This window comes from Equus quagga, chromosome 14 (assembly GCF_021613505.1).
Source record: "Equus quagga isolate Etosha38 chromosome 14, UCLA_HA_Equagga_1.0, whole genome shotgun sequence".
Classification (NCBI taxonomy): Eukaryota; Metazoa; Chordata; class Mammalia; order Perissodactyla; family Equidae; genus Equus; species Equus quagga.
The window spans coordinates 59912629-59939325 of record NC_060280.1 but is presented as its reverse complement, the minus strand read 5'-3'; the positions used below and the strand labels follow the sequence as shown (position 1 = coordinate 59939325).

At 45.9% G+C, this 26697-nt stretch overlaps 1 protein-coding gene across 1 annotated transcript; it reads left to right on the top strand.

Annotated features, from left to right (window-relative positions):
* Positions 1-1598: 1598 nt before the first annotated feature.
* POU2AF1 (POU class 2 homeobox associating factor 1) lies at positions 1599-24324 on the top strand. Its single transcript, XM_046637973.1, has 5 exons — positions 1599-1815; positions 19674-19804; positions 20327-20369; positions 20453-20718; positions 23381-24324. The coding sequence occupies exons 1-5, from the start codon at positions 1800-1802 to the stop codon at positions 23693-23695; spliced, it is 771 nt and encodes a 256-aa protein (XP_046493929.1). The 5' UTR covers positions 1599-1799; the 3' UTR covers positions 23696-24324.
* Positions 24325-26697: the final 2373 nt, after the last annotated feature.

The following is a 26697-nucleotide window of genomic DNA, read 5'->3' as shown; positions in this document are numbered from 1 at the left end:
GTGCCAATCTTCCTCTTCTTTGTGTGGGATGCTGCCGCAGTGTGGCTTGACAAGCGGTCCTATGTCCACGCCCGGGATCCAAACCTGCAAACCCAGGGCTGCTGAAGCAGAACGCGCAAACTTGACCGCTACATCACTGGGCCAGCTCCAGTAATTCATTACTTAATTAAATGAACTTTTATTGAGGGTCAGGTATGCTCCAGGTCCTGTATGAGGCACTGGGGAGACAAAGGCGACACCTCCTTGAGGAACCTACAGAGTCATGCAACAATTTACCATCATACAATGAACAAAGTGCTCCAGGAGCTGGGAGAAGGGGACTAATATTTTCTGGGCTAGAAGGTTTGGTGGGTCAGAACATTTTTCACCACAAAAAGGTGCTATTTGAGCTGGATCTTGAAAAATGAAGAGACGATTTTCAGGTGAGGAACTGGGGTAAAGGAACCCAGCAAGAGAAGACAGTAAGGTCAAAGGCAAGGAATTGGGTGGATGTGCAGAGTGGTGCTTAGAACGCATTGAGGAACAAAGGTGAGGGGGCACAGGGGGCGATGAGGCTGGAAAGGTAAGCAAGGACCAGATTGTGAGGGGCCTTCTGTGCTACCAGGTCTGTGGCTGAAGGGAGGAGGGGAAGGCTTTTTAAGGTAGAGAATGGATTTGATCTAGATTGTGTAAGATGGCTCTGAGGCAGTGTGGAGAACAGAGCAGCAAGACTCCAGACCTGCCCCAGGGGGCGTGAATCAGGTGGTCTTGACCCCAAACCGATTGGGTCGTTGGGGCCTGAGCATGTGGATTTCAGATACACAGTGGCAGAAAGCTGCCAAACCTGTAAGAGGTCACTGGCCTAACACCCCATATAATCAGGTGGTGAACCCCATTTCGTTTCCCTTGAGAAGCTTCGTGTTAACAGATGGATGGGCTCTAGGAGAGAGGCCTGTGCGTAAAGTGCCTGCAAGGCCCCTTTGAGTAACTACCTCAGTTGAAGAGCTTGAGTGTCTTCTCCTTTCTTCCCCGATTGAGTTGGCCTCTTCCTCCATGGGTATGTGTACCGTCAGAACCAGAGTCCCCATATTTAAGCATGATTAAGCTGTGCCATTTTGGTAGTAGCTGGGGGGCAAGGGGAGGGGCTAACGTGTTTTAAAATGGAATAAACAGACAAGCAATATTAAAAGAATGAGGAGTTGTTTAGTGAGGCTTGAAGAGACTACAGGTGTTTCCTCCTGTGTTGAGAACCAGTGACCCCTGGGAATCACATTTCCCGTTGAGCGGGGCCCACGGCGGACTGAGTCCTGCTGACACCCTGGTGGTGTAGAAGCCTGAATGGGTGCCATAGAAAACCCAGAGTTTTCCAGGGAGCCTTTTGACTCCTCACTGGTGTGGAGAGGTACAAGACTTGACCCACATGCTCACACAGTTCACACTCACACACACTTTCACACTCACCATGCATCATATCACACTCTTTTGGCCACGTCCGAATGATTGCGAACTTCTGTGCTATGTTGTTGTTCAGATCCAGCTGGCTGGCTCTGCGAGCGAAGCTGTCTGCAGCCGGTGGGCCTCTGAGGGTGCGCACAGTGGGGTGACAGGCAGACTTGTGAAGAAAAAGTGCACGGGCGCCTGAGGTGGGAGGATGTGATGACGCTGTGCCCCCACACAGCGGGAACTTGGGCCTTTAAAAAGCTGAGGAAACAGCCTCTGAGCAAGCAGTGGCTACACTGGAGGAAAGCACACCCAGGTCTCACATTAAAGAAGCCAAACTGTCTGCTTCAAAGAGAAAAGGCAACATCCTGTCACAGGCCATGCTCTGGCAAAAACGTAAGTGGTTCGGCCGTGGCTGTCAGAGCCATGTAAGCACTGGTAGGGGCTGGGAGTTCACCGCTCAGCCTGTAACCGGGGAGTTGGTGGCAGTGATGGGGGCAACGGGGGCCTGGGTTCCCAGGCAGGAGAGTGAGGAGGGGTGAGGTGGGCGAGATGGAGCCTGGTGGAGAAACCAGCCTGTCAGAGGTGATGCTGATTTTCCAGGCTGGAGGGGAACGAACTAGTGTTCCAAGGTGGGACAGCTCATCGCATCTCCGCTGCAGAGGATGAATCACTGTGGTGAAGAAAAGGCAGTTTATGATTCACAAAACAAAAGCAAATGTGATATTGGTTTTGGGCTGGGAGGGGAAAGGTGTGGAGTTCTTTACATGAGTGGCTTTATTTTTATAAACAGCTACTCTTTAGCCTGTGGTTCAATTCTGTGGGCCTGTTTCTGCCAAAGGTGTGTTTTGTTTCTGTGAATGCGTTGGGACAATGTGGAAACTTGGCTTCATCAAGCATGTCTTCACTTGCTTCACTGTCTTTCCTCTTGTCATTCTTTTTCCCATTCCGTGGCAAGGCTTGTGTGTCCCAGGGCAGGGGGGCAGTGGGTTTACTTTTAACCTTAATGTGTATCCCTGGGCTTGGATGGAACTACTGTGTACTTTATTTTCCACTATGTGGGACCGGAGACTCGTGTTATTAATAATTGAAGTCATACAGAGATTATCTACAACATTCCTTTCTTGAAATAACAAAGTCAACTTAATGGTCTCATGAGAGTTGAACCTTATTGGGGCTCAGTTCTGTACTTCCTCAAGAAAGAAGCATTACCAAAAAATTGCTCTGTCTTTTTAAAGGTGCTTAGGTCTTTAAAACGCCTTTTAATTAATTCCGGCACCCCCGACTTCAAGCAAATGTAATATAAGAGAATCTAGATTTACAGTAAATGACAAATTAGGGAGTGTTTATTTTACAGAAGGATATTCTATTGGAGCCCTTAAAGTTCTGAAAGTATACCTTCATTAATTACAACAAACTTACAATCACTTTATCACCAATTCATTGTTTCCTTTAGTTCTTGTGTAAATTCTCTGGAACCGAGCTTGTTAATGTGTAATGTGGAGAAGTGATTTCAAAATTTCTCAGATTGTGGAGTCTCACCATTGCTTGACGTTGACAAGATGCAACTTTTTTTCAATAAGAAGAAATAAACTTTAATCCGGTCTTGGGAGTTATGGAGTCCTTCCAAGATAATTAAGGACAGTCCAGTATGGGTGGTGTGCAATGCTACCTGAAGGAGGATAGAGCAAGACCCCCACCTGTGGGAGACAATGGCGCCAGCCCTGTGGGAGTGCTATGTGGCCGAGGGCAGGTGGGCATTCATGTCTTTACTGGAAGCTGTTGAGCGTTCATATGCTCTTACACTTAGAGCTAAATCAGTGGGTTTTATATGAGTCCCTGGAGGGATTTATACCTTGGTTCCTACCTGTTCAGAGCAAGTCACTTAACTTTTAAAAAAATCTTTAGGTTTCTGATATGTAAAAGGAGTAAAAATAATGCCCACTCCACCCAGCTACCCTTAGTAAGCCGAGATGCCACTGAAATGATGTTGATTGCCCTGGTTTTGCTTTGGTGTCTGAGATATGGGTTGCTTCCCTGAATTCATGAGCCGCCATATTTCCCCTTCTTGGTTTTGCACTACAATTTTTCCTTCTTTAATTCCTCCTAAGAGATTAGCAGTTTCTTTAAAGGACATGCTGGAGGCATGTTTCCTGCTCATACCCTGGAGGTCAGTTAGGTGCAGCAAAACTCCATCCTTGGGGAAACCACACTGTAAGTCCATCAGTGGAATAACTGGGGTTAACTGGTTCTACATATTCAGATGCACACAATCAAAATTCTCTTTAATTGTCCTTTAGTACCTTAAAGGAATTTAGGAAAAGCCCCGGGCACTGGACCCATCCCTTTACCCTGGATCCAAGTAAAGGCCCATGTCTAGGGCACAGAGGGCACTCGAGTGACTAAACTCTGTGGGAAAACTAGTAAAAACAGGGCAGCATCGTCAGCCCACTTAGAAGCACCTGATGGAAGGGCAGGGTTTGAAATCAGACACCAAGAGTGCTGAGAAGGCACTTTCTTTTTTCAGAAAACACCCTCGAGGCATGAGCTGAAATGACTGTACTCTGGGGTTCTGGAAAGGGTTAAGAAAACATTCACTTTGTAAATGTTGCCTCCTCCCTCCCTGGCCCATGACCCCTGTTTGTGGACTAAATGTGAACATGGGCTTTGGCTCAGATCAGCTCAGAACTGCCGGCACATGAAAGTGGGAATCTTCAAGCCCCAACCACGGATTCCAGATTTGCTTGAACGGCTGATCAGATAGAGAAGCCACTTCACCTGCAGATTGTCTCCCTGGGTTCTGCCCTTAGTCCTGCAGGTCCCACGTGGATGTAAAGAACTAACATCCACCCCAACAAGAGAAAGCCTTGTTAAGGTTAACGGTGCAGTAGAAACAGCAGGAGCGATGGAGTAAGATAGATCTGGGTTTGAAAGTTGGCTTTGCAACTTAATTATTTAATCTTATCATGCTCTTAAAAATCTAGAAAATGGGGGTTCTAATGCCTGTCTTACAATGTTTTTGTCAGAGCCAAAGTAGAGAACGTAGGTGGTGTCAATAAGTCTCCTGATAGCGGTAAGAGAGTACCTTCCCTCCTGTAACACCTCCGGTGGGCCCACCTTGAGGGATCAGGGTTATGTGAAATTCCTTCCTGTTTATCCTTTCCCACACTTTGATTAGAATAGTTAAAAAGACACAATCAAGATATTATCGAGTGATAGGATCTTACCAACAGTTTTCCAAGGGTCTAAATCAGGGGTCTTTAAACTATAACTTAAGTGCCAAATCAGTCCTGTCACCTGTTTTTATAAGTAAAATTTTATTGGAGCATAGCCATGTCTGTTTGTTTACAATTGTCTGGGGCCGCTTTTGCTACAGCGGAAGAGTTGAGTAGGTGCCACAGAAACCATATGGCCTGCAGAGCCTGAAATATTTACTAACCAGCCCTTTATGGAAAAAGTTTGCTGATCTCTGGTCTAAAATGATTTGATTTGTACTTTAGGTGTTCATTTCTTAGGTTACTCAGTATCCTGGGGGTCCACAACACCAACACCAAAGGGAGATAAAGCTTGCAGTCAATTGATTAAATGATATACACAAGGCAAAAATTTGATTTGACTTCTTCCTTAAAAGCAATGAGAATGTGTGTAATAAACTCAACACGACTTGTTAGACAATGAATGAACAACTGCTTTTTATTGTTATTTGTGTTAGGGAAAGATCAGCATGACAACCAAAGGCAGGCTTGACTGATTTTCTTTGAATGGCTAGTTGCCTTGATGTCCCATAGACTTGGCCTTGGTGTGTCTTTGCTGTTGTGCCTAAGGCGCCACCTTAGGAACAGGAAATAGTTATTATCAAGTTATTGCTTTCAGATAACTGGAAGAGAGCAGAGATTCACCAAACAGATAAATTAGGTTCTCAAAATTCTCATTAACACAGAACTCTGGATTTACTCCAGGGTTCCACTATATAGTCAAGCTTTTTAGAGCAGTCAAAAATGCACTTAAAGATAAGGAAAACTTGTAACATACATATTATTTTTGGAACTCTATCTCCTACCTAAATTCAGGGAAACTTATAACAAGAAGTAACTTAGCTCTGTGGACTGCCTCTAATGTTCTCTTCTGTGTTATAACCTTTGCTTACTTAATAAGCACCTTTAATTCTTACCAAGTTTGTCTATAGGATAAGTGGTTCTTGTTGATAAGGACCAGTAGAATCCAAAAGAAAGACACAAATTCATGTGCACAGAAGGAGGTGAAAGAAGTGACACACATCTACTAAGCCACAGGTTCATTGGTAAAAGAGCAGATGATTTTCAAGGTGGACACTTCCTTCTCCCTAAAGAGAAATGCCAACTTTGTCTCCCTTTATACCCAAAAAGTTTCTGAGTCAGAGGTTTTGAAATCCTCTTCGAGTTCAGATCTGCAAATGTGTTCTGTTGTGAGGAACAAAAAGAACCAAGATAGTCTACACTTAGTAGCTAAATATCTGGACATTTAATTCACTTAGAAGTTCTTTAAATTTTTGCTTTTAAACTTTCCCATTACAAAGTAAAGGTATTAGGTTTTTTTCCCCCTCTGACTTCTTTCTAAAGAAGTTTATTTTCCTACTAATAAAGATGTCCACAAATTTCTCACTTTGAGCCAACCAAACCAAAGTTGGCTAATGGATTATGATCATTAACATGGTTTTCACTTTTATGAAATACTTAGCAATATTCTAGTTTTCTCATTTTTGCAGAATAACTGCTTGATAAAAGTGGCCTGCCTGGGATGGAGAGGCCTTCCCTGAAACCTTGTTGTCCTGGTTGTATGATGCTATGGACAGAGCATTGTTCTTGCAGGCAAGAGACATGGATTCTACTTTCCAATCTACGGGTAATTAGGTATGGGGCCTAAGGCAAGCCACCTAACCACTCTGGGTCTTAAGTGTTTTGGCTGTAAAATGGGACTTGCCTTTTCCTGGCTAAGGACAAGGAGACTGAACTTGACTGAAGTCCTTTTCCAGTTCTAATTGCTGAGCTTTCATGAGTGCTTATAAAACATAAATACATGTTTTCAGACATGAGTCCTTAATTTAACAGAAGAGATTTTTGCATCTGCCTTGAGCAGTGCTTTTCAACCTTGGCTACACATTGGAACACTCTGGGAGATTTAAGAAATGCTGATGCCTAGGTTCCAACCCAGAGGTTGGTTGTCATTAAATTGCCCTGGGCATTAGACTTTCAAATGCTTCCCAGGTGATTCTAATGCGCAGTGAAGGTGAAAACTTGGAGATTGAAAGGTATATTTGAAATTGAAGGTATATTGAAATCCCAACATGCCTTGGGATATTACATTATTATGAACAGAACATGTTTAATCCTTTTCATAGGGATAAATATCAACTATGGGGTATTGGGTACATGTTTGGTGCCATGCATTGAACCAAATGTTCTGTTGAATTAGTTTGGATTAAATTTGGTTGCTAGTGAAGAGATCTGAAACAACATGGATTTAAATAAGACTGTTATATGTTCTCTCATGTACAGGAAGTCCATAGTAGGCTGTGCAGGACTGTGTGGATGTTCTACAGAGCCACAACATTCTAGGCTACTTTTGTCTTTCTGGTCTGCTGTCCTTGGCATATGGCTTTTGTCCTCAAGGTTGCTTCATAGTTGTCACTGTAGCTGCAGCCATCACATCTGTGTTTTGGACAGGGAAGAAGAAGAAAAGGAACAGGCAAAAAGAACGTGCCTCTCTGTCATTGCCCCTCCCCGCAACACACAACTTCTGACGACATCTAATGGCCACTCCTATCTGCAAGGCAGAATAGTGTGATTGTTTAGTTGGGCACGTTGCCATGGCCCCATAGCGTAGGGATTGTTAGTAAAGAAGGAGAGGGCAGCTGTTGGGCATGGCAACCACCAGTCTGCCATACTTTGAATGTATTATCTCATTTAATCCTCATAAAAACTCCATGAGGTAGATTCTGTGTTAAGCTCCATTTCAGAGATGAGAAAACTGAAGCTTAAAGATTAGGTTATTAATTCAGCCACACAGCTAACGCCATCTGAACCAGACTTTGAATATTGTCTTGCTAAGCTGTCTTGTTCTTGTCTCCCTGCCACAGGGCTTGTCTCACTCACAGGGCTTCGGAGGATGCTCTTGGTGAAAGCACAGGCCTTCCATGTTAGATGAAGGACCGGTGGCAAAACGAAATGCACCAGCTGGCAGATGTTTATTCAAACCTTGAAAACTCACGTTTGATGCATGTGTTTCAGCTTACTGATTGAAAACAAGGTCTTTGCTTTCTTGCTATTCCTCCTCCACTGGGCTCTTTGAAGATATTTTAGCTGCAATGGAAGGCTCAAAGGGGAGAGAGGGACCTAGAATCTCCCCAAAATAACCAGCCCATCTGTTTTCTGGGCAGTACTAATCGAGAGCTCTGTATGTCAGCCTGTGCTGGGGGCCAAGGCTTCTGCCTCCTCGGCACTTCCTTCGTTCTGAACTGTCGAGACTTTGGAAGAGTCAGGCTATCCCTTCACCTGTGTGTGTTTGTGTGTGTGTGTGTGTGTGTGTGTGTGTGTGTGTAGGTAAGTAGGTAGGGGTGTGGAAGGCAAGATATGGAGAGCAGGGTTTTATTTTGAATTAGAGTGACATCTCTATTCTTTCTTTGCCTTTAGTGGTTTAAAGCTTAACCTCTGGGGCAGGCAGATCTGAATTTGAATCCTAGATTTCTACTTCCCTGGCTATATGATGCTAGCAATTCTCTTTGCCTTGCTCTGCTGCCATTTCCTTATGCATACGATGGGAACGTAGTTCTTACTTCACAGAGTTGTGGAATGTGTTTACTACTGTGCTTGACATTAACTCAACACTCAGTAAATATTAGTTACTATTATTATTTTCCCGCTCTGTCTCACTCTACCTCTGAGGACAAAGGTTATGCAGCTAATTTTAGATTACAAATGGTATGGCCTCTGAGTTCTGCATTTCTGGTGAAATAGCAGGACATACATTTCCAGTCACGTAACTCATGGTTGGTTTGTGATCGGGGCTAATGCTGATGGTTAAGCTGGCCATTCTATGACCAAACTTGGAGCTTGGGCTACAATTTCCTACCAACCTCCTAAGGTGGGATGGCAGCAGGCTTGTAGTGACGGGCAAGCTTGTATTTGTTTTTTTAATTCACAAGATTGGATTGAGATGTTTATAACCTAGCTGTGGGGAATGACACTTGAGTATGCAAGAAATAGCACAAATGATACTGAAAACTGAAACAGCAATGTGCTGCCTCCTTTTCTTAGTAATGGTTTCATTGGTATCACTTTCTGGGAAGAGCAGGTAGCCAAAGAATTATAAACCAGAGTCATTCTAAGACCAGGTGTGGGGACCAAAATGGATTTGACCATACTTAAGAAAAGCTGAATTACTTTTTAATCCTCTAGAAAGAACCGTAAATTTAATTGGAAGAGAGAAGAGTACAAAGATTGTTATAATTTTCCAGGACTGAGAAATACTGGGGAGATAGAAAAGAAAGGAAAAAAGAGAGACAAGTGAGTTGAAAATAGGAGCAAATTTTAAGGCTAGATGAAAGCAACACTAATTCAAGAAAGAAAGGTATAGAAGAAAAATCAACCATCCATTTATCATCTCACGCATGCATGCATGCATTCATCCAGTTATGAAATTATTTACAGCTAGGGAAATCAACCAATGAAATCAATTATCTCCAGTAGGAGGGAGGAGAAGATGGAATCAGAGAAGCTGTCATGGAACATATGGCATTAGCTGTGGATCCTCAAGAATAAATTACAATCAGACTTTTTGCTTAGATCCTGGGGGATGAAGATGCATCTAAAGAAATAAAATGAGTACTTGGAGGAAAATCCAAGGATATCTAGGCTTATGTCTACAACATTTTTGTTAAAAATTCCTTTATTCAAACCAAATCTACTGCAGAACTGCAATACAAAAATAAAAATGGAGCAGTTCGGGAAGGCTATCCATAGCTCTGATTGCTCATTCACCCCCAGACCCTTGACTTCCTTCCCTTTATTGGTAGCTACAGATGCCTTCATTGTATTTCATGGTTCTTTAGATCACAGCTTGACAACTCTGACTTGTACAAATCCTCTACTCCTTCAGCAAGATCCCTGATTGCTAGTCAGAGGTCCTTGGTTTAAATACTTCCAGGGTAAGGGACCTCACTCCTAGAGAAAAGTGAGTCATTGTGTAGCATGTCGTATTGGACCCCATGAAGATCTGAAGCTGTGAAGGTCATGTTTTCAGCCTACGTGGGTATCTTGTGAATAAGAAAGAGGGTACATTTCTCAAAGATTGACCTAATAGTGACTTCTTTCCTTTGCTTGATATTCTAACAACTTCTCTAGTGTCCGTCACAAGGGGCTCCCCCCACATCTTGAGGCCATTGATTAGTAAACCAGAGACTTAGCGAAAAACAGCTCATCTTGACTGGCAGTTATATCTCACATCACAAATCAATTATCAGGGCTACTTTCACTCATGTAGGCTGTACCGCAGACCACTGTGAGCACTGGGGCTTCAAAAGTTGGATTTGACTCCAAAAGCACACTGATGTTGGGTCTAAAGAGTACTTCCTCCAAGGAAGTGGTCCACACCTGAGGGTCTCAGGAAAAGTTTATTTCTTTTATAAGAATCTCTTTGGTCTTGAAAATCTTAAACTAGATATTGCTTAAGTAAACTAAAAACAGATTTTTCTCTCCTCCAGCTGCCTAACCATAGGCTTTCCCTGTTCTAAATCAGACTGGCAATTCTAGATTCAGGCTATGGGTTTTGATCTAATAAGGAAAGATGTCTCCTCACTCAGGTGCTGCCTTCCTATAGAATTTGGATGGGCACCTTGGGTTGGTTCATCCCCTGATATGTTCTTGTGCTCTCACATTTCCATCCTATATGCAATAGGTTCTCCTAGGTTCCCAGCCCTTTGAAGAAACATCCATGACTATGGCCTTAGTCGTGGCTGTGTCCCTGTCCTTTTGAGGGGCCACATCTGAGCTCAGGACAAGGCCATGCCATCCTACTCTGCCTGCCACTCAAAAATCTTCAAGGTGCTCTTTCCTGGGGTTATCCTTTAAAAACTCAAGTCTGCCACAAACCTAATCCTCTGATGGCTTCTGAAGAAAGAAGCTCTTCTGCTTAGCTGATGGTATCTCTCTATACAAGGCCAATACCAGGATTTTGATGTCTCTTGTCCAGGCTTGTTCTGTTTGCAAGTGAGGTCTTTGATCAGTCCCTGCAGCACCATTGGTTTCCCTGTCTATTAGACAGGGCTGTCCCGACACTTGGGGACACCGTGGGATGACTTCCAGCAGCACAAGGAAGGCAGATTGAGATGGTACTTGCCAGCAGCAGAGGGTCCTGAGTGTATTGAGGATAGAGAGGATAGAGACATTCAGTATTAGGATGCAGCAGGACAGGGAGAAAGAAGGACCAAGGGCTACTTCTCTGATGAGTGACAGGCTATGGATTGTTGGCTGAGATCAAAGCAGAGACAGCCAATTGTTGAGCATCTATTACATACTAGATGCTTAACTGTGTTAATTTCATATGTTCTTCACGATAATCCCATGAAATGGATATTATTATTCTCATATTGCAAATGGGGAAACTAAGGTACACACAGGTTAAGTGATTTGCCACAGTGATAACCTACATAGTAGGCTTTCCAAACTAGGTCTGTTTGAGTTCCAAAGTACACCACACGACTTCTCAATGCGAAGGATTTTAGGATTGCATTAGATGCTTCTTCTCTTCCCAACTGAAATATGTCTCCCCTTAGATGGAGGTGGGTTCTGACTTCTGAGGGTAGTTGTAGCCTGACTCAAAAGCACCTGAATCTCAGGAAGGTAGATTTGAGATTCAGTATAGAAACTATGAAGCCAGCTGATTTCCATCTTAGAATCAGAGTTCCTAGAACTAGTCTTCCCCTGGTGGGCTAATAAGCCAAAATAGGATAGATGAAACATCTTTGAGGTTCATCCAGGGTCCCTAGGCTGGGGAAGAACCCGGAACATCTGGGGCTACTTTGTATGTCTTGGGCAAGGCTTACATTCATGGTGTGGGCTGAGCCTGACCCTAGAGTCGTCTCTGCCTTGGGGACAGAACAATCATGGCTCTGGCCACTGTCCTCTTTATACAGCCCCTATAGACTGGGGCCCCAGCTCGCTGCTCATTCAAGCCCTGCTGAATCGAGCAGAGGTGGAAATCAGCCAAATAAGCCAGAACACATCAACTATGAGGCAGATGCAGCTCTGTCACAGTTTGTAATTCTACATTTGCTTGTTCAATTATTTGATTAAGTCTCTATTCCCTACTAGACTAGACAGGAAGCTGCATGGTGGCAGCGACCTGGTTTACTCTGTTCAGCAAGTACTTGTTCAATGAATGCTCTGTTTGGGGTCTCCTAGTCTTGTCCCCTATGCTGTGACATGGTGTATCTGAGCTGGAAGCTCTTTCTGCTCTGGTGACCCCAGTTTCTGTAAAAGGCGGGCAGATGCAGCTGGTTTCTCAGGTGGACCTATCCACTGTCATTTCAGCCGAAAATACCAAAAATAAAACTTTGCGGGGAATTGTTTAGGTCTCTCAGTTCTCGTCACTCCTCATGTGAGCAGACTGCTGGTAAACTTCTCATGGACTTCTCTCCTCTCTCGGTTGGGAAACACCATTTCTTGGGGGAATTGGCAATCAAGAGAGATGGGACCAGGGTGCTCCAAGCCCAAACTCCAACTGGAGGAAGGAGAGTTAGAACTGGGCAGTCATTTGATGCCTGACCTCCAGTGTTACCAAGAGAAATAAACAGGACTTGCCCAGGCAAGGAGGAGACAGATGGTGAGGCAGAAATGGACTGCATTTGGAATCAGAGGTCCCGGGTTTAGTTTAGTTTAGTTTAGTTGATGGGTTTAGTTGATGACACTGATATTTATAAGAACAGTCCTTGGGCAAGTCACTTCACTTCTTTGAGCATCACCTTCCTCATCAGTGAAAAGGAGGTGAACTTCTGCCTGTTTCAGAAGTTGTTGTGAAGCCTCACATGAAATCATTTGTGTCAAAGGCTTTGTGAGTCACAGAACATCATGCAAAGGTGACCTTAGTTATTTCTGAGTTCCTGGGGGTTAAGGTTGTGACCAGGAAAGACATGGATCTTTGGCACACATTCAATCAATACACCTGAGTCTCCACAAAGAAGAGGCATTACACTGACACTGTCTCTGGGAGTAGAGAGTGGAATCCGAGAACCGTCCACACTCGGCTTGTTCTGCAGGAGGTTTGGAGGGAGGATGGATGTGTGGTAGGAAAGGTGCTGAGAGCATCTGTGGGAAGGATCCCTCAGCAGTAGGGCTTGCGAGGGAAGAGTCTGAAGGCTCTGGTTCTAGAGGCCTTCTAGCTGACCCTGCCCAAGGTCATGGGGCAGGACATACAGAACTTTTGGGACAGTCCAGGTAATCCTGAGGCTTCAGAGCGGGAACACTTCAGGCTGGAGCTTGGTGGGTGAGAGTGGGCTGTGGTAAATGGGTTCTTTATTTAACCTTATGTAATTTGAGAGGAGTGTGATTGCCCTGGGTATGCATGCCAGGCTGGCTGGAGCTTCCTTTAAGTAGGGATCACTCAGCTCCTAGACCCCTTTGGTCTGGGGCTTCGTGGTTCTAAGGACTGAACAACCCTCTGCAGTCACCCTAAATGTACTTGAGGAGTTCCCCTGGCTCTTCTTGATCAGGATGTTCCCTCCTGGTCCCTTTGGCCTGCCTAGGTCTGGGGAAATTCTAAGTGACTGTGGCCCTCCTTTGATCTTTCCCTGTGGACATGCCTATGGTTGATGAGTGAGCTCTGTGGGGACTGATGGGAATATGCCTCTTAGAATGGAGACAGGGAGGAGAAATGTCACTGATTGTTCCCTTGCCTTCTCTAACCGGACCAGAGAACATGGGGTCAGCCGCCATCTTTGAGATCTCTTGGTAGAGACATCCCAATCTATATATGAAGACATCATGACTTATTCCTTTTTGGCTGCCCCCAGCAGCCTTACAAGCAACATCAAATTGTAATTCAGTTGAGATTCCACTTTCTCATAACTTCTGAACACCTTCTTTAAAGTCAATTTTTTGTCTATTTATCTGTTTCTCCTCTGCCCTGGATGTTATCCAAATTGCTAGAATATATGAGTGATGTGTTGATATTTCCTGGCTACAAGATCCTCTCCGTTCAAACATTAGTGAATAGAAAGCCCACATTTACATGCATATGAAATCTCTTTGTTGGCATACATCAAAAAAAAAAAAAAAAAAAGTAAACTACAATCTAGTGTAAATTGGGCCGGGAAAGCCTTTCCATAGCGTGTCAAGTCCAATCTTTGGCCAAAGCCCAAGTTCTTTCTTCCTGTTTGGAAAAAAATCAACCATTGTCCATGAATGGAAAGAACAAATTTGAAAACTTTGACTCAGACCTTCACCGTAAGAAGAACACTCGCATCAGTGTTTAGGTTAAGGATGTGAATAATCCTTTAGCCAACCTGAGCTAAACTTTCCCAGGAGTCCTCAGCTGTCTTAGGCCGAGAAGGCAAACAACCTTCTTTACATTAAAGTAGAAAGTGTCAGCAACTTTTGTGACTTTGTTTTCAGTTAGAAGCTAGGGTAAGTTTATTGGTCCTAGGCTTGAATTCCTATTGTTGAATTATTTGTTTTTGGTTTTGCTACAAGTAAGGAGAAAATTATTTGTATTTCTCCTTAGTGGGGTTTTCTTTTTCAATAATGTCAAAGATTCAGCAGCCAAAGAGAATCACTTACTGTGGTTTTGTGGAGTAATCAATAGTGTGTCACATGTCCTTCTGGGCTAGGAAGGTTTTATTTTTCAAAATGGGCTTGCGTGGCTGCAGCTTCTAGGTCCAACGAGTCAGTGGTAAATGGAAAGCACTCTCAGAGAGTTTCGATTGTCAGGATGGGTGGGCTGAGTTCTTATTCCTGGCTCCCTGGTGATGGAAGTGTGGGCTCATCCGGGATCCCATCTGGCCCTTAGAACAGCAATCCCAACTTTTGTCCAACTTACTGCCTGGCCCTGGAGGCTCATGGGAGATCTGTAATAGGACAGTGGCTGGGAGAAGAGTCTTCATTCAAGAACATCTTGGAGAGTGTTCCAGGGAACAGTCATCTGGAGAGACCTCTCTTAAAGTCGCCCAGAGGAGAAGTTACAGTGACCACTGCCCGGGTGTTGGTTAGGAGGGACCTACCTCCTTGGCTGAGTAGCTTTCTCACTGTGGCGTGAATGTGGTTTGCATGGGGTTATTAAATAAACAAGTGATGACAATTTTGCATATTTCCTCGGTGATGCTTATTATACCTTTATCAAGGAATTGGAGGGCCATGTTTATTTAAATCAGTAGACTCCATGTGTTCCCTAAGCTTGGGGCAAAGCAAGCACAATGCCCACATGCGGCCAGAGCACTGTCTGAGGTGACCAGACGGCTTGAATCTGTCATGGTCTGTGCTCTCCAGCAGAACAGCAGCTGCGCGACTCTTATTTTTGTGATGCGGAGCATGTCTGGTTGTGTGGCAGGCGGAACTGAAATGTCCTCTGCTGACTTTTTATACCTTCAGATTTTTTCATTGCTCATTTTGGAAAAGGGAAGCCCTCACTGGGGCCAAATTTGTAGGTTTTTCTGTAAGAGAGTTTTGTTTTTTCCCAACCCCATTGGTGACTGACTTCCATGGGTATGGAAAAACAATATGGCTGAACTTCTCAGTCTGAAAAAGGAGATTCCAATGAAGGCCAAGACGCTGGTGTTTAGGTCGAAAGATTTTTCTCAGTGATGGACACTTGGATGCCCACAGGAGACGAAAAGGGCCTTCAGACCACAGGATAAATGGTGAGAAAGCTTCGGGCTTTGAGGGCATGCTGCCCGGAGCTGCAATTTGATCAAGGGGTTATTAAAATCTCTGGCCAAAGGGTGTAGTGGTTAAGTTCATGTGCTCTGCTTCAGCAGCCCAGGGTTGGTGGGTTTGGGTTCTGGGTGCAGGCCCACATACTGCTCATCAAGCCATGCTGTGGCGGCATCCCACATATAAAATAGAGGAAGATTGGCACAGATGTTAGCTCAGGGACAATCTTGCTGAAGCAAAAAGAGGAAGATTGGCAACAGATGTTAGCTCAGGGCCAACCTTCCTCACTAAAAAAAAAAAAAATCTCTGACCAACTCTACTTTGGGAAATGGGGCTTTCATCTTCTCTGCTTGTGTATTATTATTTCCTTCAACTGTTTTGTTTTCTTTGGTTATTCTTCTATTTATTATTCTTTTAAGAAATTATTTTAATAATTTAAAATTTTTTCTTTTAAATATTCCAGTTCAGTCATTTTAAAGCTAGCTCATTTTAGGGATCCAGGAGCCCCAAGGTGAAACAGTCAGGATTTCAGACAAACTTCTTTTCCTCTTCCAGATTTGTATGTGTGGGCTCTTTTCCCATGCTGGTGGCAGGAGGGAGTACAGTGTTTACTGTGGGATTAGTAATGTTTATTGTTGCTTCACAAAGGTTGGTGTGAAAGGCACCAAGTGCAAGTGCTCACCTTGCAAGTGCACTTGGCCGTTAGCCTCCTTTGGGAATTGTCCTGAGGCTTCAGAGTCTGATATTTCACGGGCACTTTGCAAAGACACTATCAGAAGCACCCTCACTCTCGCTTAGTCACCTGGAGTCAGTTACAGGATTCCTTGGCAGCTGGTTGTGGACTGGACTCGTGGGTGGGCAGTCAGGAGATCCTTGGGAGATTTGGGAGTTTTGTGACTGCAAGAGGAAGAGGTGGGGACTTAGAAACTGCTTTCCATATGGTCGTTGTGCCAGGGCACACCTATTGACACTGTGAGTTCCGAGGAAGTCCAGACAGTGGAGGGTGATACCCTCTGCTCACAGCACCTCCCCCAGCCCTCTGTTCACTGATTCGAAAACAACAGGAGGCAGGAAGCCCTCGCTTGACAAGACCCTGGAAATGCCCAGCTGGCCTCTTTGCAGTCAAGTGTTCGATGTGTCCACTTCCCGAGGATGGGGAGTCCTCTGGGCCCTTCCCCAGAAATGCACATGCACATCAGAGCAGGATTAGCCATATACAGGTCTTTGATCTGGTCTGAGACGTGTGCATGTGGGATTAAGCCTTTCTTGTCCCCAACTTATTTAAAACTGTGACCAAAGTGCTCACACCCCCAAATAACTCTGTCCCCCGAGTTTCTGCCAAGTGCACAATGCCTCAGGCTGCTCTTTGTGCCTAAAAATAGCTGGAAACCCAACCGAAGAAAAGCGTAGGCTGAGTAATACGGGTGTGAACTAAGCTGATGTGGCCATGGGTGACCCTGAGAACGAGGGAGCAGAGTGTGAGAGGACAGGTGCCCTTGTTTCTCTGCCATATCAGGTCACCCCTGGGGTCTGTGGTCAACACTGGACATCGTCCATTATAAGGGGAAGTGGCAAATGGAACTTGTGCAGGAGTGAGTCTCTTAGAAGGAAGGTTAGAGGGATTCAAACATGTCATTAAGAAGTGGCTGAAGGAACAGGATGTTCATTCACTCTACAGGGGACCTGGTATCTGTCTTCAGACGCTAAAAAGGGATGCTACTGCTAGTACTACTAATAACATTACTTCCCATTTATTCACTGCTTATCAGTGCAAGCTCTGTTTTAAGCATTTACATGTAATTCTCAAATTACCCTACCAGGTACCTACCATCATGATCATCATTTTTTAGATGAGAAAGATGTAAGTGGACTATGAATTGTGAGTTTCATTAGAAGGAAATGCAAGGAAAAATGGTGCTTATAACCATGAGGCAGGTCCAGTAGGAGGAAGAGCTTTCTGACATTACAGCTCTCCAGAGAAAGGTGGAAGTGGGTGGAAAATAACATGTATTGAACATCTACCATATGCTGGATGTGGCTTTGGGAGCTTCCCATGTATTATCTCAGTTAATCCTCACAACAATTCTGTGAGACAGGAATTATTATCCCCATTTTACAGATGAGGAAATTGAGGCCCAGGAATGTTAGATAAATTGTCTGAGAGCTTTCCACCAGTAAGTGACAGCCCAGACTTGAATACAGGTATTTTGGCTCTCAAGTCCATTGCCATTGTTGCTTAAGCAAAGGTGATGGTGCACAGGTGGTCCTGGGGCACAGGTACCTGGCTGGATCTCTGCTGTATACTTCTGTTTCAGCCTGAATTTCACAAGTTGTAACTGTTTTATTGCTTGTCTCTCCCCCAAGGCTGCAAGACGCACACGGGCAGGGGCCACATCTATCTCGTTCAGTGCTAGGGCCCGGGGATATTTGAAAGAATGAATGAATACCAGTAGAGATCTCTTGTTATGACAGCAGAAGTTAAAAAGAGGATAATTAATCTCCTATTGGGATTTTAGAGGGAGATTCTTATATTAGATCTGGGATGAATTATCAGTGGTTCTAATCCCAATGGAGCTTCAGAATCACCTGAGGGATTTTTATAAACATAGATTCCTAGGCCTCCATCAGACCCCCAGAATCAGCTGGGAGCAGGGCCTGGGTATCTGTATTTGCATCACTCCCTGGTCCATTTTGCTACTTGGCCAGGCCAGGAAGCCCCTGCGGGTGCATCTGAGTCTGGGGTTCTCTGACTCTGCGGCATGTCTTCCTGGGGCTCTTGGATACCTTCTCCCTCTTCCTGCTGCCTCTCTCTGCCTGATGGTCTTCGAGGGCAGGCTGTGTGTTTGCCCGGAGCATGGATGGAGGTCTGGTGCAGAGTGAGGCATAGGTTCTTATCAGCTGGGTATTTGCTGAGCAAAGTCCAGCCAGGGCAGCACTGCAGATCCGGGTTTAATAGATACCCAGGCTTCCAGGCTTTTGATTCAGAGCCCAGGTCCCTGGGGCCCTTATCGGTGGATGACAATGGACTCCCTGTGTGAGTCCTAAGGGCCAGTGCTACTCGCCTCTCTTGGCTGACCCTGACCTGCCCTTCAAGGGCCCAGGGCCCCAGGCCATGAGCTGTCTGGGTGGGCAGATTGTCTGCCCGGCCATGGCTGCTTTTGGCTTGCTCTCCTGGCCAGGAAGAGCCCTGTGTTCCAGCTTGGTGCTTTGGTTTCCTGGCTTTGATGACAAAAGGCAGAGGGAACCTTCTCTCAGCAGCAAGCCTGGACACCCTCTGGCCCCAGGGCACATGGATCACGCTAGGTATTTGCCTGTGTCTTGGGAGCCACAAAGAACCTGGGAACCATTCTCTGCAGCCCATTCTAAAGGTCCAGGAGAGGTAAAGGGAAGATGGATGGCAGCGCATTTTAAACAATCATCCAACCAATTAATCAACAAATAACTTACTGAGCTTATTATGAACATGCTATGTGGGAAGATACAGAGAAATAGGGTACAATATCTCACCTTGAGAAGTTTGTAATCCAATTAGGGGCATATGAAATTTACTCCAAAAAGGATTACTAGTTATTATATAGCAGACTACACAATTTTTGAATGCTTACTCTGTAGCTGATTTTATACTAAGCATATACTGCACTTCCTATTTACCACGTCAGCGACTCCTTACAACATGCCTTTGATAACAAGATGCAGGTTAAGAGGCACAGAGAGGTTTAGTAACTTGCCCAGAATTGCACAGCAAGAGTGTGGCAGGGGCAGGTTTTGAGGCCTGTGCCATCTGACTCAGAGTGCACGCTCTTACGCCGTTCTCTGCTGCCCCCTGTGATGAACACTAACCAGATGTGGAAGTGTTTGAGATGTTGTAGGAGGAATCAAATGCTGTGGCTGCAGTGGTCAAGGCCCAGGAGGGTTGCACTAGTCTCGGATCAGGAAGAATCAAGAGGTTGAGAATAGTGAGAGGGAAGCCTGACTATGGGAAATCTCAAATGAGATGAGAAGGTCAGACATGCAAGGAACATGGAGGGAAGTCTAGATAGAGCTTCTGGCCAGAGTCAGGATGTTCATAGCGGTTAGTGTGCAAAGTGGTTGGAAAAATGGGTTGAGATCACAGTGTGGGGGACTTTCACTTCTAGACTAGATGTGGGTATTAACCGTCTGGGTGAAGGGGAGCCATAGAAGGTTTGAGGCAGGAAGAGTGGCAATACTGGGAGAAATAGTTTAGGAAGTCTCATGTGTTCCTCCGTGTCCAGGCACAGCTTAGGTGAGCAGGCAGACCCCTAAGGAGACGGGGTTCATTGGGGTGGGGGCTTGTCTGAGAAGGGAAATGAGCACCAGTGACATTGCTTTTCACAGCTACAGCTCCAGAGCAAGCCCCGGCCCAACCCCGGCCGTACCAGGGTGTCCGTGTGAAGGAGCCAGTGAAGGAGCTGCTGAGGAGGAAACGTGGTCATGCCAGCAGTGGGACGGCGGTTGCACCTACTGCGGTGAGGGGGCCACTGTGGCCAGAGAGTGTGTGCATGTGTGGCAGGGAGGGTGGCCCAAGGGGTCAGATAGGATGTACTTCCTTGCTCCATGGGATACCTATTGAGGGTATGAAGGCAGCACGTTGCCATGGTGTGGCTGCTGGGGAATGGACCTAGGGTAGAGCAAGTCAATGGTCCGGTGAAGTGGGGTGAGTGATATGGGCTGGCCGGCTTGGCCCACTGAACAAAGCTATGGCCAGGGCCTGGGGAGCAAGTGACTCACACATTCTGGTGTGAGTTGGGGGTTCCCCATGGGAAGAGGACAATGCCAGTTCCCCAAGTGCACAGCCTCCTTGCTAAATGGAAACACGAATCCCTCAAAAATGTAGGTGGTGATAGTTGGGACCTGGGCTGGGTGTTTCGTTCTAACAAGGGAGATTCCCACTATGCTCTCCTGCCCTGGGGCCCTCTGGGCTAGTTTCCTACAGAGGGCTAGTTGGACATGGCTGAACACTGATCCTGGTCTTCTCTTCTCCCCTCTAGGTGGTGCTGCCCCACCAGCCTCTGGCGACCTACACCACAGTGGGTAAGAGCCCCCACAGCCCTGGCCTCCTCCAGGCCCCTCATCTGGGTGACACTCACAGCTCTGTGGTTTCCTTCTTCCCACAGGTCCTTCCTGCCTTGACATGGAGGTCTCTGCTTCCACAGTGACAGAGGAGGGGGCCCTGTGTACCGGTTGGCTCTCCCAGCCTGCCCCGGCCACCCTCCAGCCCCTAGCCCCATGGACGCCCTACACTGAGTATGTGTCCCATGAAGCTGTCAGCTGCCCCTACTCAGCTGACATGTATGTGCAGCCCGTGTGCCCAAGCTACACGGTTGTGGGACCCTCCTCCGTGCTGACCTATGCCTCCCAGCCGCTCATCACTAATGTCACGGTATGTCACACAAAGGCAATGCTGCGCCATCCCACGCTGAGGGCACCCTGTAGACTCTGGGCTGACTTCCTGACCCCTGACCCTCCTTGCTATCGCTATTCCCGGGATAATTGGGTCATCTAAACCCACCCCGTCCTCCAGGGAGGCCCGCTTTTTTCCCATTGACCTAAAATATCTTCCACAAAGAAGGCCTCGGGACTCCCTTGTCCTGCCTCATGCTCCTCAGGGTTGGGATGTTCTCCTGCCTCTCTCCCCCACCACCCTAAAAGCAGTGAGTCCTGGTTACGAGTCTGAGTTTTTAGTGAATGGGCTACCAGGTGAGATCTGCGTGGAGTTTTGGGCCAGAGACTGTTTCCTTTCTATTCAGATAACTTAGGGGTTGATCGTTCACTAAACAATGGGATATTCCAGAAGATTTTTAGGCTGAGAAACAGGCGACACAACTTTTCAGAAAACTACTTTTGATAGGGTCACACCCACCTGCAGGGCAACTTTTTGAGTTCTGCCTCTAGTGTCAGATTGCCTGCGTTCAAATCCCCACCCTTTCATTTACTAGCTGTGTGACCCTGGGATGAATGACTTAATTTCTCTGAGCCTCAGTGTCCTCATCTATAAAACGAGAATATTAACGAGGGAGCTGATGTCAGGAACAAATGGGGTGATGCATATAGAGGGCTTAGTATAGTTCCTGGCATACAGAAACCACTCAATAAACATTAGTTATATTGTCTCAAAGTCAACCAACGACATTAACCAAGGGCTGCCTTCAAGTGTCAGATGGGAGAGGAAGGGTCTGCTCCCTCAGGAATGGAGGAAGGAGGAGAAATAGTTTCATGTGAATGGCACTTGTTTGACCAAAGGAGTGGGAATCCTCCAAGTGTTCAGAGGAGAAAAGGCACAGCTGATCCAGCTCCATCCAAGGAAAACTGTGCAAGGTAGGGTTAGCGTCTCATGAGTTGCTGCAGAGCCGACCCTTGATGCCGACCCTTGATGGTGGAGCTTGCGTTGGCTCCCCATGTCCCCTCCGTTTCCATCAAGGGTCCAGTGTCATCATGATGCACCTGCCCTTCAAGCACCATTCAGGCATGGCCTGCAGGAGCCCTCCCACCCGGTGCCCACCCGGCTACCCGGGCAAACCAGCTGTAGGGCCTGGATGATGGTAGATAGGAAGGAGTTAATGCAACACCTCTCCCAGGCAACTCATTTCCATATCAGGGAGCCTGGGGTGGGGGTGGAGGTGGGGTGAGGGTGGACACAATGGTTCCCAACCATTTCAATCCCAAGAATTCCTTTTGTTATTTATCCTTTCATCATTCCCACCTTCTGCTTTGAAAGGTTCTGTCAAACAAACTGTATTTATTAAGAAATAATTTATTTGTTTTGCCATTTTGTAAATTAACTCATCAAAGCTGGCTAGAGCCACCAATCGGCACTCCTGATCAGCAGGAGATAAGATTATGGCTGGGCTCATACAATTCTACCCCTGAGCAAAGAAACCTGCAGTTGCACTTGACCTGCACAGGTGTAGGACTTGAGAAAGTAAGATTTCCACTTGGAGTTTTGAAGTATTAGAGATGATAAGGCTTTGTTGGGAGGCTGAAAGGCCTCTGAGACCCTTTCCACCTCCATCATTCGGTAGAAAAATGCTCTGAAGCCTTGCTACTCCAACTGTGGTCCCTGGATTAGCCACACTGGCATCACTTGGGATCTGATCTGACATGCAGAATCCCAGGCCCCAGCCCAGACCCCCTGTCCCAGAATCTGCCCTGCAACAAGATCCTCAGGAGATTGAAATAAACCCTTACCTAAACGACTCTAATGGTTTACTCTCAAGACACAGTGGCAACTGGAGAAAGATATGATGGGGGAGGTAGGGGCCGTAGGGGAAGATTTTTGTCCACTCTTACATCATTCCATTCAAGGATCTTCCTCTTCCACCTGCTTCCTCTGCTGTGGAATATAGTAAGAATCCAGGCCCTGCCTCTTTTGTAGGCTTGACCTCAGGTTTGTAGGGGGGTCACTGCGCAGGTGTGTATTGTTTGAAGAGCACCTGAGAGAATGGCCCTGATCTTTGGAGGTCCCTGGGACGCCCTTGGGGACCCAACTCAGAGACAGGAGGATGAGGACCTGGAAGGTTCCGGGCAGCTGTAGGAAAAGCCAAGTTCACTAACAAAGCAGGGCTTCCCCAGCCTCCAGGTGTGGCCTAGCCTCCCTGTGCTGATCACCAGCAGGGCAGGAGGCAGGTGAGTGGAGCTATGTTGGCCCAAGTGGACCTCAGGATTTTGAAGCTGCTGTGTGGAGCCAGGACTCTCTTTGTGTCTGGGCAGGAAGCGGCCACATTTCTGATACAGCTACTGTGCTATGAGACAGGCTTGCTGTCAGTCCTATTTGTAGCCTATGTTATAGGTGAGACAATGGAGGCTTGGGGAAGCAGCTTGAGCAAGGACATATAGCTAGTGAGTGACAGAGTCAGGGATACAGCTGAAGTGTGTCTGGGTTCTCCCTTGGGGAAGACTTTGAGCAGGTGGTCGGGGAGCCCTCTGGCATGAGACAGCAGGAAAGGGCCAAGTTGAGGGGGGAATAGAGGTTCCCACGAGGACACAGATGGGCAGTGGATACCGCAGGGATGCTAACGCTCGATCCTGTGTCTTCCCCATCACAGACGAGAAGTGCTGGCACGCCCACAGTGGGACCCCAACTGGAGGGCCCAGAGCACCAGGCACCCCTCACCTATTTCCCGTGGCCTCAGCCCCTGTCCACATTGCCCACCTCCACTCTGCAGTACCAGCCTCCGGCCCCAGCCCTGCCTGGACCCCAGTTTGTCCAGCTGCCCATCTCTATCCCTGAGCCAGTCCTTCCGGACATGGAAGACCCCAGGAGAGCCATCAGTTCCCTGACCATCGACAAGCTGCTTTTGGAGGAGGAGGATAGCGATGCCTACGCGCTCAACCACACGCTTTCTGTGGAAGGCTTTTAGGGCTGGCTCCCACCACAGAATCCTCTTCCCTGAAACTGGGGTTTAAAAATGAGCCTGGATTGAGCCTCTGGTTCATGTTTGTTTGGAGTAGCCATTTCATAACTACACTTTCTATGCAAAACTAGAATTGTAGACTTTCCTTCCTTCCTTCCTCCTTTGACCCCTCCCTCCCTCCCGCTCCCTCCTTTCTTTCCTCCCTTCCTTCCTCTTCCTTTCTCGTTTCTTGTTTAATTTCTGTTCTTTTGGGGAGGGAATTATAGGGATATTAGAAATAATATTGATGCCAAGTGGTGACAAATCTGTGGCCCAGGTGCTTTCATTTCTGCCACGTTTCGTTCCTGGAGAAGGTCCCTTCTCTCCAGAGCCCACTGCTTCGTGGGAGCCAGTGGTCCTGCTGAGCCATCTTCAGGCCAGTGATGCCCTGCCCTCTGTCATTTAGAGATGTGTAGGGTGCCCTGCGGGAAGACTGGCCCTGCCAGCACCTCCAAGGGCAGAGTTAGTGCCAGAGTCCTTGAGCTGTCAGTTCTCACAGTTGCTCCTTTGTTTGCTGTTCTCAGAGCCAGCCAGATTTACAGTCTAGGCAGCTGAGTCTCAAGGCCTGGGGCTCAGCAAGGTGGTGGGTGGGGGAGAAAAAGGAACATCAGAGAGGGCAGTGGTGGGGTCAGAGGGACAGAGGAGCAATGGGAACACGGCATGTGTATATATGGTGGGGATGGGGTGGGAAAGTTTGGGTTTTCTGGGGAGAGCAGGAAGGCTGAGGAATGGTGGAACGGTTTAGCTCCAGATCACTTGGTTACTAAAGAGGAGAATAAACTTAAGAAAAATATGACTTTAATAGGTGGTTTTGCTGCTCTCCTTGAGGATACTTGCAAGACGAACTTTTGTAAATAGGATCATTGCTGTGTCTGACCGCTTCTTCCCATGTCTGGATCCTCTGTGATGCTGTGTGTAGGCCAAGATCTTCAGAAGCCCAGTGGTGACTGGGTCCTTGCTTAGTGCTGTCACATGTACTTCTTTAGTGTCTTAAAAACCTCCATAAGCCATGATTATGTGGAACCAATTCCTCTTCCTCAAGCGCCATCCATGCTGGAGGCTTCTAGAGCCTCAGACAAAAGTACCATTAGCTTTCATTTCAATGTTTATTTTTTTGCTGGAGAAACTTCAGATTTGCAGGAGCCTGAGCACAGTTGTCACCATCAGTGCTTAGCTCCTGACAGTGGTGTGTGCTTTGAGAACTGGCACATCTGTCTGCTAATGACACCACTGCCACTAGTAGGCAGACACAGTAGTTGATGGAATCCAAGTAGATGTCATGGACTTTTCTGGGAAATGATCATTTCTTTGACATTGATGGTCAAATAATGGTTTCTTAGCCATTATAAATAAAAACTGGAGAAAGTTGCCTTTTTTGGATTTTTTCTGCTTTGGATTTATTTTGACTCAAATTGCTCAGTATCTGTCTAAAATCCCAATACAAATATCTTATTTTTATTGACTTAATTTTTAGATTTAAAATCTTAAGAAAAGATTTTAGGTATAAATTTACATCTTCGTTGGTGGCAGTGATGAAGAGGCAAGGGTGAGGAGATCTCAGACTTGTTTGATTAAAAGCCCTGGTTTCCTATAAGAAATACTATGCAAGAGTTTCAGCTTACTATATGAAGATATGAGAGGATGCAAAAGCCACCTCCATAAGGGAGTTTAAGCTGGCAACACCCAGCAAATAAATAAAGTACTTTAAGTATTTGCTAAGATTTAAATGGTGTCTTTTCTTCTTATCTTGAGACAAAATGTCTTGGTATTCCCTCTAGAGATCTTCCTGTTTTTTTCTGCTAAGATGGAAACATTTTCAATAAAGATTTGCCCAGACTTTTCTGTGCCGAAGTGTTTTATTTCTTATCAAATTAATCCCCACCAGCTTGCATCCCATGTCAGGCAGTGTCCTTATAGGAAGGGCTTACACTGGTCTTGTTGATTTTGCAACTTGATCTGCTGCAGGAGAAGATAAAACCAGCCCCACTAGGCCTGCATCCAGTTCTCCTAAGCAGAACACATGAGGCCAGTAGGCTTGGTCTCCAGGAGAGCAGGGAGCTGAGGAGAGAAAGGAATTCTTTTTAACCCTATTGCTCATCCAGTTATTCTTGTTATGTGAGTAAATTTTTATGATGCTAGGTGTCCAGAGATGAGTTCAACCATTGGCGTTTCTATCAGTCAGAACCCAGCGATACGTAACACGATGCCGAACACTATGCCCACAAGAAGCCATCTCTTAGACATCACAATGAAATGGAAATTCAAGAAGTCAGCTGGTCCCCTTTAACCCCAGTCCCTGGAGGGAGTAACAGTTTGGAGGGGTCTCCTCTTCCTAGTGGTTTTCTGAGTTACTGAGAGTGTCTGAGCCCACTGCCTTCCTTGTTGATCTTTACTGGGATAATTGTTTTTTTATGCTCCACCCTGTTCTGCCATATGTCTTGCTTCCATATTTTTGGAGATAATAGTATGCTCAATTATTTAGCTCACCTTAGATTATCACCACCCTTGTTTTTTTTTTTTAAAAAAAATTGTCTATGTAGATCATAATCCAGAAAAAAGACACGGAAAGAAAGGGATTTAAGGGTTTTTTCCCCCAGCTTTATTGATACTCAACTGTAGGGGAAGATCTTTTAAAAATGTACTTTGCATGACTCACCCTTTTTTGTGATGGAATTGTGAACCACTTGATCAGCAATGTGAAGAGTGTGGCCAGCTCAGTGTAGATTGGTTCTTTACAAGATTCTGATCCATGAGGCTGTCCATTTCCAGTATGAAACAGGGGAGCAAGGAGAAGATGAGCTATGTGGCAAGATGAAGAAGGTGGGCATCTATAAAATGATGAAATCACCAACCAAGTGGCTCAAATCCTTTGAATATTTGTCTACACTCATCTCTAGTAGAGGTTTGAAGACATATTCTAAAGCTAAACATGAATTTCTTGAAATCAGAAATCATAGATAACTTATTTT

What these genes read in the sequence shown, in the direction of transcription:
- POU2AF1 (XM_046637973.1), top strand. An exon ending in CGGCGGTTGCACCTACTGCG is followed by an intron (nt 19,805 to 20,326) that starts GTGAGGGGGCCA and finishes TCTCCCCTCTAG; the next exon opens with GTGGTGCTGCCCCACCAGCC. An exon ending in CGCTCATCACTAATGTCACG is followed by an intron (nt 20,719 to 23,380) that starts GTATGTCACACA and finishes TCCCCATCACAG; the next exon opens with ACGAGAAGTGCTGGCACGCC.